The following is a 12,375-nucleotide window of genomic DNA, read 5'->3' on the forward strand; positions in this document are numbered from 1 at the left end:
TGATAAAACCCAGAATTGTATCACTTCCCTGGGTGGGAGGTGGGTGCTGCTCTGCCAGGTCCAGGTAACGGAGGGCTTTTGGCTACAAAGTCCTAAATCTTGAATTTTATGAACCAGGGAAGCACAAGCACAGGAAGTGGGGAACAGCACCTCCAGCACTCGAGCGCTGTGGATGGAGGCATAATCTACATTTAAACCATATGATCCCGATCCCTGGAGAAAACACACTAAGTAGAGGCATATACTGCATATGTTATAAAAAAACAAAAAAAAAGTGGATCCTACACTCCCCATGGTGCAGCCTTGCCCATGACTGCCAGCCAGTGACTGCTGTATACTGGGAGGGAGATAATGGAGTCTTAGCCACACATCTACACAGACAATCCACTTCCAGGGCTTGGATCACTTCTGACAGCACTGGCGGGCCTTGACTCTGATGTGACCCCAACACTTTGAACCCCAGTTTTGGCTGCCTCCTCTGTAAATTTACTAGGGTGGAGGAAGGGGCTTTCTATTTCTCTTCTCCACTCTAGTTCTCCCATAAAGAGCCAATCAAAATCTGCCCCTAACTGTATAGAATTGAGGTTGCTCAGTCACTTTCTACATTGAGGCAAAACAGTTGCCATTAAATTTGCTACTGATTAGAGGAGAGGGCATGGGCTCCTAGGTTCTGTGATTGACCCTTCCATTGGCTTGCTGTCACTTTCACTGGGCAAGTCACTTCAGACCTGATCCTGTTGTCAATGGAGCCAGCAACAAAAGTCCCATGGACTTCAATGGTGCAGGATTGTGCCTCTGTTTAAACTTAGCTGCCTGCAAAATGGGGTTCCTTTAGTTAATGTCTGTTAAGCATTTTCCTTGGGTGAATGCAATCTGCCATTATAATTTATTATTTACTATTTGTTAAGCACCAGCTGTGTGCTTGATTCTGTACAAGGACAGAGAAGCGTACATGTTTAATAGACCAAATATGCTGGAAAACCCAGAGGAAGGTTCAATCATAGAATGAGTATTTTGTACTTAGTTGTCTTCTTTAAGGCCCCAATCCAGCAAACCCCACAAGCATGTGCTTAACTTACATGACATATAGTTCTGATAGTCAAGGTGGACTACTCTCATGCTTATGTGTATTACTTGATCAGGCCTAAGTGAAGTTCTTCTTTGGAAAGTACAAGTGGCATTGCCTGGTCCCGTGTTTATTGTCTGTCAGTGATTTCCATATCAACTATGTCAGTTCACAAATAAAAAAGACATTTTTCTTTTTGTCACCTCTGCAAATTCAGCCACACTTTTGGAGTTAAACTTGATTCTTTACAGCTCATGCATCATCACCAACAATAAAGATACTGTGGGCCAAATTAGGGTTATACCTGGGAACTCCTTTTGTTTTCAAGTCATGCACTAAGTTTCACCCATGCGAAAACATTGCCTTCAGTGGGTTTGCTGACTGACTGGAATTTAATACAAAAAAATAATAATGTCTAGATGCACAAGATGGAATAGAATTCCAAACTCAGCCTTAGCTTTGTTTGCTCAACTGGGAAAGCAGGAAAAAGCAAATGTTTGTCACTAAATGCACAAAAGTTGCTTTTTCACAGATGTTACTCTGAATATAAAAAGGAAACAGATCTCTGAATAGTAAAAGCATGTCATTTTTACATTCTGATTTTTCAGAGTAGAATGAACAATATTTTAATATAAGAAGCTTAGTCTTACAATAGGTGCACTTAAATAGTTCACTCCTCTTTGGGATGTGTTACCAGTAGTATTCCCCATTGTAAATATGGAAATATTCTTGGAAATGATAATAGTTCTAAAATTGGAATGAACTTATTAAATGTGTCCACTGTATATTTCTGTTGTTAAAGACATCAGTTAAACATTACCGTTCAAGAAAATTTCACAGAAGATTTTAATGGCTATATTCATTTGAGTGCCTACCTCCTGTTAGCATTGCTAGAGGTTTTAAAGAGACATGGAGAGAAAAATATACCTCTTGTGATCTGTCATGATATGGGATCAATTATCATGAAAGCCGAAGGGATATCAGATTCTAAGCACTACTATGGGGTAGTTTTCATCCAAAGGGAACTGCAGTAAAAATGTCTTTACTTTGTTAGACCACCTAGCTGGAATAATCTGCAACAAGATATGAAATCCTCTCACAATGTAACTATCTTTAAGGCTAATTTATTTTCTTAATTGTCCACACATTTGTTTTATCAGATGATGTATTATGGTTGTATAATGTATGACTGTAACTTTGAGTGTGTCCCCTGAGTCAGTCTTAGAAATGAGATTATTCATCTCAAATGACTTAACCCAGAAAGAAATTTTAATAAATGAAAACTCTAAGCTAATAGCCTACATTAGTTTATAATTGAGTATTGAGGATACATTAGTGTCAGCATGGTACACACTAGGGCTTAGAGAGTAATTAAACCATACAGCACATTGTCAAATTACTGCCAGCTCTCAGATTTGAATTCACAATGATATTTGAATTTATTTTCCTAATTGTTTTATTTTTTTCATAACCGTAACTTAAACAGGTACTCTCCTGAATGCTTAAGATAACAGTGTTGACTAAAGTAATGTGTAATAATCCTTCTTGGAGATTATCCTTAACAAAAAAATGTCTTTAAAAGGGAATAGCTAATACCATCTATAAGGTTATCTAATTCATATGTAGGACATAGCTTTAATTTTCATTACTTTTTACAGCTAAACATTTAGGGACTGATCAAGTCATATTCAGAACTCCCATTTGACTTCAGTGGAAATTTGGACCAAGTATGGAACTAGCCCTGGTAATATTCAGCACAGTCCCTGATTTCTTCTCATTATTTTCAGCTGGACAGGTTACTTTTAATCAAATACCTTGTCCTTGTTATGTACCTTAGTATGGCTCTGTCCAAATGACCTGGATCTTACCATCCCTGTTTCTGCAAACAATCACCTCTGTAAATTTAATTCCATGAGTTCCAAGTAATTGAAGTCCTTACGTGAATAAGGTTGTGAAGGATTGCAGCTAAACAGGTAGGCTTTAGCAGGATAATGTAAATATGTCCTAATTAAGATTAAAGTAATTCATTAAAATGGGATTGAAGCAGTGCTGTCTACTGGTTAGAGCATGGCCTAGAAGTTGATTGCGTTGATGTTTGCAGTAGAGATCATTACAAATTCAAATTTTAAAGTGGATTTACTGAAAGCTTTTTTGCAAAGGTTCACGGACTGATTTATGATTTTGCATAAGAGTAGTAGAGAATGAATAGATTAAATGTGAAATGCAGAAAAACTTGGGTGGTTTTGACCATGGGTCATTTTGAGTTCATTTGAGTCCAAAGGTAAGAATGAAACTTGAGGCATAAGAAATAATATCATAGAAAAAGTTTGCGATATCCTCTGCAGTGAAACCACAGAGTTCGGTGCAATTCAAATTGGGAGTCTGAACTCCCTAGTTCTAATCCCAATTCAACTGCTGCCTCACTGAGTGGCCTGAGAGTCTTTCTGTTTACTTCATTGGGCTTTGGTTCAGCCATTGTTTTATTTTCCACAGCTGTAAAATTGGGTACTATAATATTTACCTAAATCACTAGGGTACTGTAAAGAACTTTCTGTTACAAAGTTGTCTCCAAAATAGAAGAGCTTGAGAAGCACTGACCTCTGAATAGCTTTTCAAGGGTATAGCCTTAGATGTTCTGTTGGTGAGAGAGTCAAGCTACAGAGAGCTCTTCTTTGGGTCTGGGAAAGGTACTGCAGCAGTTTCCTACATAGAAGAGATAAAACAAATAAAATTGCTTAATTGCATGTCCTGAGAAGGATGAGATGTCAGCTATTTGAATGAAAATGTGCTCTTCACAGTATGTTAACTTCCATCTTTGATACAAAATTGGGTTCTTTCCACATTAAATGACTGGATAATTAATCTGGTACCTGGGTGGCTTTATAGAATGTAATGTAGGCAAAGCTAAAGTTAGCCCAAGCCACCTAAAGCTATATATGTGGAGATTACAGAGATCCAGGACACTGGTCATTGGTCAGAGTGAATGCAGGATTTTCTTTATTTCTTGTTTACATAGAGTCTTACCTCCTTACTAAGTTCACCCAGTGGCCACCCTGAATAGTGGCTCTAACTATTCAAACTTAATACCACAATATTTAGGCACCTGATTTTCAGAGGTGTTGCGCTCAGTGAGAGTTCTGGGTGTTCAATGGAAGCTGTGAGCACTCATACCTCTGAAATTTGGGCCACGTCCAGTAAACTGCCTAAAAATAGATTTAGGCGCCCAATTTTAAAAAGACAAGTTTAAAAGTTGTCTTCTGTATTCTGATTTGGTAATGTAAGGGCTTGTTTTCACTACGGAGGTAAGTCGACCTAAGTTATGCTACTCCAGCTATATGAATAATGTGGCTGGAGTCGACGTTTCTGAGGTTGATTTATCCCGGTGTCTTCACTGCACTGAGTCAGTGGGAGATACTCTCCAGTCAACTTCCTTTACTCTTCTTGTAGAGCTGGAGTACCAGCTGGAGTACAGGAGAGTGCTCTGCCATCGATTTAGCGGGTCTTCATCAGACCCACTAAATCAATCCCTGCTGCATTGATTGCAGCAGTGTGGATCTCCCCATAATGGAGACCAACCCTAACTTTAACCACTTGAGTTTGAAAATGTTAGCTTAAAGGTTTTGATTAAATTAGCATATTTTCTTCTCACCATCAATTAACATTTTGAAAAATCACATAGTTTTTTATTAATAAGTAGCAGGAATCAAGAAATTCAGAGTTTCATCTTCAACAGATTTACAGATCTCAAAGTCATGTGTTTTCAGGTGACTCATGTTGTCTCTTTTGCTAGGTAATGCTGATATGGTCATTAGAGTTTTGCTGGATGCAGGATTTACAAATGAACTAGTCCAGGATTATTGGAGTAAGCAATCTCTGTGAGTGTTCTTTTTTCATATCTTTTCATATCATTTTCATGTCTTTTTTATTAACTATGTTGTCATTGGGGTATTTGTAAATTTGTTATGAATGTCAAGACCCAAGGCCTGGTAAATTCAAATTTGTGATTAGATATCAAAGTCAAAAATAAAACTAGATTTGTGATATGTATATTTCAGTATTTCATCTTGATTAGAAAATGTGTATATTTTTCTCATAATTCTGTGCCTAAATGGCAGCTGTTGTGAAGGTGGAGTTGGTAATAGTTCTAATTAGCTTTCATTTAAACTTCTGCTTTTTGTCATAGCAATGGAGTTGTTGCACAATTTGTGGTTACGGATGGTGGAATCACTAGAGTTTTCCCTAAAAGGTAAGGGTCATTTTATTTTCAAATAAGATCAGAATGCGAAAATAATTCCTGTGTGCCATATCAATGGAATATCCAATTAATGGATGTTATGCATACAGCTGAAATTTCTTTGGTAACCCCAAGGATATATAAGAACATAAGAATGGCCATACTAGGTCAGACCAAAGGTCCATCTAGCCCAGTATCCTGTCTTCCGACAGTGGCCAATGCCAGGTGCCCCAGAGGCAATGAACAGAACAGGTAATCAGCAAGTGATCCATTCCCTGTCGCTCATTCCCGGCTTCTGGAATACAGAGGCTAGGGACACCATCCTTGCCCATCCTGGTGAATAACCATTGATGGACCTATCCTCCGTGAATTTATCTAGTTCTTTTTTTAACCCTGCTATAGTCTTGGCCTTCACAACGTCCTGTGGCAAAGAGTTCCACAGGTTGACTGCGTTGTATGAAGCAATACTTCCTTTTGTTTGCTTTCAACCTGCTGCCTATAAATGTAATTTGGTGACTCCTAGTTCCTGTGTTATGAGAAGGAGTAAATAACACTTCCTTATTTACTTTCTCCACATCAGTCATGATTTTATAGACCTCAATCATATCCCCCCTTAGTCGTCTCTTTTCCAACCTGAAAAGTCCCCTTATTAATCTCTCCTCATACGGAACCATTCCATATCCCTTATCATTTTCCAATTCCAATATATCTTTTTTGAGATGGGGCAACCACATCTGCACACAGTATTCAAGATGTGGGTGTACCATGGATTTATATAGAGGCAATATGATATTTTCTGTCTTATTATCTATCCCTTTCTTAATGATTCTCAACATTCTGTTCGATTTTTTGACTGCCGCTGCACATTGAGTGGTTGTATATGTGTAGTTGGGATTATGTTTTCCCATGTGCATTACTTTGCATTTATTGACACTGAATTTCATTTGCCATTTTGTTGCCCAGTCACTCAGTTTTGAGAGATCCTTTTGTAGTTCTTCACACAGTCTGCCTGGGACTTAACTAACTTGAGTAGTTTTTTATTATTTGCAAATTTGGCAACCTCACTGTTTACCTCTTTTTCCAGATCATTTATGAATATGTTGAATAGAATTGGGCCCAGTACAGACCTCTGGGGGACACCACTATTTTCCTGTCTCCATTCTGAAAACTGACCATTTATTCCTACCCTTTGTTTCCTATCTTTTAAACAGTTATGAATCCATGAGAGGACCTTCCCTCTTATCCCATGGCAGCTTACTTTGCTTAAGAGCCTTTGGTGAGGACCTTATCAAAGGCTTTCTGAAAATCTAAGTACACTATATCCACTGGATCCCCCTCAAATAATTCTAGTAGATTGGTGAGGCATGATTTCCCTTACAAAAACCATGTTGACTCTTCCCCAACAAATTATGTTCATCTATGTGTCTGACAATTTTGTTCTTTACTATAGTTTCAAACAGTTTACCCAGTACTGAAGTCAGGCTTACCAACTTATAATTGCTGGGATCACCTGTGGAGCCCTTTTTAAAAATTGGTGTCACATTAGATATCCCTCAGTCATTTGGTACAGAAGCTGATTTAAATGACAGATTACCGACTACAGTTAGTAGTTCTGCAGTAGTTCCTTCAGAACTCTTGGGTGAATACCATCTAGTCCTGGTGACTTATTACTGTTTAGTTTATCAATTTGTTCCAAAACCTCCTCTAATGACACTTCAGTCTGGGACAGTTCCTCAGATTTGTCACCTAAAAAGAATGGTTCAGGCTTGGGAATCTCCTTCACATCCTCAGCCGGGAAGACCTATGCAAAGAATTTAGTTATTGTCTCCACAATGACCTTATCGTCCTTGAGTGCTTCTTTAGCATCTCAATTGTCCAGTGGGCCCACTGGTTTTTTAGTAGGCTTCCTGCTTCTGGTGTACTTAACAATTTTTTGCTATTACTTTTTGAGTCTTTGGCTAGCTGTTCTTCAAATTTTTTGGCCTTCCTAATTATATTTTTACACTTCGTTTGCTAGAGTTTATGCTCCTTTCTATGTTCCTCAATAGGATTTAACTTTCACTTTTTAAAGGATGCCTGTTTGCCTCTCACTGCTTCATTTACTTTGTTGTTAAGCCACAGTGGCACTTTCTGGTTCTCTTACTATGTTTTTTAATTTGGGATATACATTTAAGTTGATCCTCTATTACGATGTCTTTAAAAAGTTTCCATGCAGCTTGGGGGGGATTTCACTTTTGGTGCTGAACCTTTTACGTTATTTTTCTCCTCATTTTTGTGTAGTTCCCCTTTCTGAAATTAAATGTTACAGTCTTGGGCTGCTGTGGTCTTTTCCCCACCACAGGGATGTTAAATTTAATTATATTATGGTCACTATTACCAAGTGGTACCTCTTGGACCAGATCCTGTGCTCCATTTAGGACTAAATCAAGAATTGCCGCTCCTCTTGTGGGTTCCAGGACTAGCTGCTCCAAGAAGCAGTCATTTAAGGTGTCAAAGAAACTTTATCTTTGCATCCAGTCCTGAGATGACATGTACCCGGTCAGTATGGGGATAGTTGAAATCCCCCATTATTATTGAGTTTTGTATTTTAATATCCTCTCTAAGCTTCCTGAGCATTTCACAGTCACTATCACCATCCTGGTCAGCTGGTCAGTAATATATCCCTGTCGCTATATTCTTCTTATTAGAGCATGGAATTACTATCCATAGAGATTCTATGGCCAGTTTGGTTCATTTAAGATTTTTGCTTCATTTGATTCTACACTTTCTTTCACATATAGTGCCACTCCCCTACCAGCACGACCTGTTCTGTTCTTCCGATATATTTTGTACCCTTCCAATACATAATAAGAAATGCTACTATGTAGGTTGTCTTTCAGTTGCACCTTCCTGTATATTTTAGGTGAGGTAATCGTATGTCATAGACACTGTCTGCATTGTAAATGAGACATTGCTTTAAGTTATCTTTATGGAGTTATTTTCTCACTAAATCTCTGATTCCCCCTCCATCCGCCGCACAGACAAACTGACCATACAAATGGATCTCTTTGTCTATGTGTAGTCCCAATTCATTAGGGCTCCATATGATTGCAATAGTCCACCTGAACACAGGGAGTTTGTAAGAGCAAGTCCCAGCAAAGTTTCTGAAGGAGATATGCTCCCGTAGAAGACAGGTGGGAACTGGAGAATAACATGGGCACAATGCTTTCGTGCACATACTTAGGCCCACGATGGATGCCCAGAATTTGGGTGAATAAAATTAAAAAAAAAAAGTCAGCTGATCTTTCTTTTAGTCAGTATGTCAATGCACTGACTGACGGACAGCTGATCCGAGAGCAACTTTTCCTGCTGAAATAATCTACACTGTTACATGTGAAATCTCATATGCGTACCTTGATTTTCTTTGAGCTGCAGATTTTAGCTATGTCGCATTTGAAACAGGTCTGTAATGTTATTGAATTCCTACTGACTGTGAAGCCGGAGCAGGTCATAGTAATCCAAGCTTCTTCTTAGCACAGTATAGCAGTAAAGTGATGTCCTTCTAAAAGCCATCTGGCCACTTAACCCTTAATTGCTCAACATTCATTTGGCTGGCAAGCTTGAAAATCATGAATACTCTAAAGTACTAATCACAAGTACTCCCAGGATGTAAAGGGGAATGATGCAACATTAACAGATAATATAGAGGACACATGAAAATGATAAAATTTCATACCATATCATGGAATTCTTATCTTCAGTTATTTAGGGTGAGTGGGGGATTATATTAATATGAATTTATATGGCAAATTTATCTTTTTCCTGGGATTAACTTGTATATTTTACCCATAAAAATGTCATGGAGTATGTTCCCCAATGGATTTGCCTCCCATGCCTGTAGTGCTCAGTTTCTCTCTCCCTCTCTTATTAATTGTCTGTTAACTGCTTGTGTGATTTTGAATAAAGGATGTCATGCAAAGTAACTCTATGGTTTTATGTTTTAAATAAACCCAGTGATAGATTTAAAAACAGAAAAATGTCTATATAAAAATTCTGAACCTGGTCCATGTTGTTCTTGGGAACCCTTTCTCCATTCTATGGTCTGTTTGGTTTTGTTTTTCTCATTGCAGTTTGTAATTTAAGTTGCTGAAAGCTCAGACTTTTGTGAAGGATAGGCACACATACATTGTAATAAAAGGAGCTCATGAGTTTCCCGATCAAGACATTTATATTAAGGGGGAAAAAACCTCTGCCTTGCAGCTTAAAATGAAAATTTGACAGACTTTCTTTTTATGACCTTTTTCCCCCCATGTATAGGGCAGGAGATGATTGGACAGAAAATCCTGAAACTTACGAAGTCAGTTTCTATAAACGGAGCTTGGATAATGACAACTATATCTTCACAGCTCCATACTACAACAGTAAGTCATCACTACTTTGAAATTCCAGAGGAGACTGGCACAATATAAACATTCGTGGATGTTTTCCTTCTTACCAGTTGAGTTCGCTATTTAAAGTGACATAGTTCAGAACAGACATTCCAACAGAGTCTGCCGGTTCATTGGGGAAGCAGCTCTAAAAAAATGTCACTCAGGTTTGGAAAATGTCATCACAATCAGTCATCCATCCCAGTAAAGCTATGTGCTCTGCATTGTTTCTCCTGATAACTAACAGGCTAAAATGCATGTTGGTTATATATTTTATTAATTAATTGGGCTTGAAAGGTTTCTGTAGATTTCTCAAATGCAGAGTTTCTTGTGTGAAGGAAACTACAGTGACTGTCAACAGAGGGTCCTGTGGCACCTTTAAGACTAACAGAAGTATTGGGAGCATAAGCTTTCGTGGGTAAGAACCTCACTTCTTCAGATGCAAGTAATGGAAATCTCCAGAGGATAGATTTCCATTCCATACGGCTAAATGCAGTGCCTTGCATGGTGTCAAGTATCAGAGGGGTAGCCGTGTTAGTCTGAATCTTACCCACGAAAGCTTATGCTCCCAATACTTCTGTTAGTCTTAAAGGTGCCACAGGACCCTCTGTTGACAGATTCAGACTAACACGGCTACCCCTCTGATACAGTGACTGTGTATCATACTGTCTGCAAGAGCCTCAGTTCCATATATTGACATTGGAGAGGGAATCCAAGAGCAATCTTATATACCTGAGTTCCCTAGATCACATCAGTGTCGGCTCTAGCCATCCATGGGGGAACCAGGCCCAAAGGGAGGTGCAAAGTGGCAAGAAAGGCCTGAAGTTTCATGACTGCTTTAACACCACACTATTTATTTTTTCCAAAACGAGCTTGGATAAGTGCAATCACAGAACTGTGTGGTCCTGCGAGCTTTTCTTCTGCATGGAGCCCAGATTGTGCCACTGATTTATTTAACATTTCAAACCTTTGAGTTTGAATTATTTTACAGATCAATATTATTCTGCTGAAATGGTTTCTGTGACCTTTTGTAATATTTAAAACCTAAATATCCACAATAATAAACTGGTTGATGAGAAGAGGTCCATCACTGAGACACATTAACCTTGTAATGCTCCTCTGAAAGCAGATGCTGCTGTGAATGAGATACTCTTCCGTCTTAGAGGGGGTATTTTATTGCAATTATTTCATATACATATTTATTATTGCAATTTTCAAAAAATACTAGCCAGGTAGTAAAATGGCTTGCTTCAAAACCTTTTAGGAATCCTGTTCCTTTGAAAGCTCTCAGGACATTTTTTTTTTTACTTCATTTTCCATATTAAACAGTGCTGCCTGCAGGTTAGCCTGTCACAGTACCAGTCATTATTTACTGAGTGTTATTAGGGGGCTGCACACTGTCCAGTGACTAGAAGACTGCATGGGCTCTATTTAATGACCATACAATCTATGGCCCCTATTCTGCATTTCACGGGGCTGCTCACGGCTGTGTTTGCAGAATCAGGGTCTCACTAACTACACAGAACAGTGAAACTGACTGAAACACACAGCTGTCAAATGTACAAAGTAAATAAAGAAGAGCAAAATATATTTCCCTCAAACTGTTCTGATTGTTCGTGATTGTAGGCATAGCTGGGGGTAACTATTAAGTACAATTAGTAAGTACAACATTTTCATATAGAGATTTTGGTTTGGGGATGATGGTTGCCAGTTAAATAATGGTTAATTTCTTGATTGAACTTGAGTTGAGGGGTAGGACTTCTTTATTTAGGGCCAGGAATAGGAAAAGATCACATCACTCTTTTTAACCTTTTGTTTTTTCCCTGACTCTCAGAAAGTGAAGCCAGTAGCTATGAAACAGGCATTATGGTGAGCAAGGCTGTGGAGATAACCATTGGTGGAAAACTTCTTAAACCCGCAGGTAAGATGGAATGGTGCTAGTACTCTAAATACACAAGTTCTTTTGTTGTTGCCCATCACGAACCTACATAAGAAAACTAACTGAAATCACAAAGCAGTCTCAGTCTTCTACAATTTTTCTTCACAAGGCTTTTTAAAATGTTGCTGGTGAAAATCTAGCCAAAGATCTAACAGTGTGTTAGTATAGATATTTGATTGATTAGAGTGATGAAGGGCCTCGGAGGACAGATGACTGGTCAGAAACATTATTTCTTTTAGTTTATCAGCTTCAGAAGTTAGACTTTTATGGTGAATTTTTCATCTGTTTTAGGATCTTGCCTTTTGTTGTTGTTTCCTTTCATTTTGCGAAATAGAATTTCCTGAGTTTTTTGTTTGTTTGTTATAGTTGTTGGAATAAAAATTGATGCAACCAGCTGGATGGAAAATTTCACCAAAACCACAACCAAGAGCCTGGTAAGGAATTGATTGACTTCTGTTGAACTTCATTTGCCTTTTCTCTAAGCTATGAGCATAAACCGGTGCTTCCCCCTTCCGTGCAGGCAGCGTTGTATTACAACTTCACAAAGGCCCACAATTGCTGACTGGTGGTGGTGTTTAAAGCATTTCAAAACACAAAATGCATCTATTAAAAAGCAGCTGTATTTTTTCAGTTACGCACTTATACATGTCTTGCATTGGAGGTTAGAATATGTCTCAAGATTCAGTAGTAACAATGGAGAAAAGAAAATGCATAACAACGGCATATGTCA

At 38.4% G+C, this 12,375-nt stretch overlaps 1 protein-coding gene across 3 annotated transcripts in view; it reads left to right on the forward strand.

The window, feature by feature from the left end:
* CACNA2D1 (calcium voltage-gated channel auxiliary subunit alpha2delta 1) overlaps positions 1 to 12,375 on the forward strand; it is a 671,705-nt gene that overhangs the window by 629,577 nt on the left and 29,753 nt on the right. For all 3 annotated transcript variants that reach the window (XM_054017298.1, XM_054017306.1, XM_054017317.1), the window contains 5 exons: positions 4,857 to 4,941; positions 5,250 to 5,312; positions 9,597 to 9,700; positions 11,541 to 11,627; positions 12,012 to 12,079. In XM_054017298.1, the coding sequence (XP_053873273.1) occupies positions 4,857 to 4,941; positions 5,250 to 5,312; positions 9,597 to 9,700; positions 11,541 to 11,627; positions 12,012 to 12,079 (407 nt within the window). The remainder of the gene's footprint in view (positions 1 to 4,856; positions 4,942 to 5,249; positions 5,313 to 9,596; positions 9,701 to 11,540; positions 11,628 to 12,011; positions 12,080 to 12,375) is intronic.

The sequence above is a fragment of the Malaclemys terrapin genome, chromosome 1 (assembly GCF_027887155.1).
Source record: "Malaclemys terrapin pileata isolate rMalTer1 chromosome 1, rMalTer1.hap1, whole genome shotgun sequence".
Classification (NCBI taxonomy): Eukaryota; Metazoa; Chordata; order Testudines; family Emydidae; genus Malaclemys; species Malaclemys terrapin.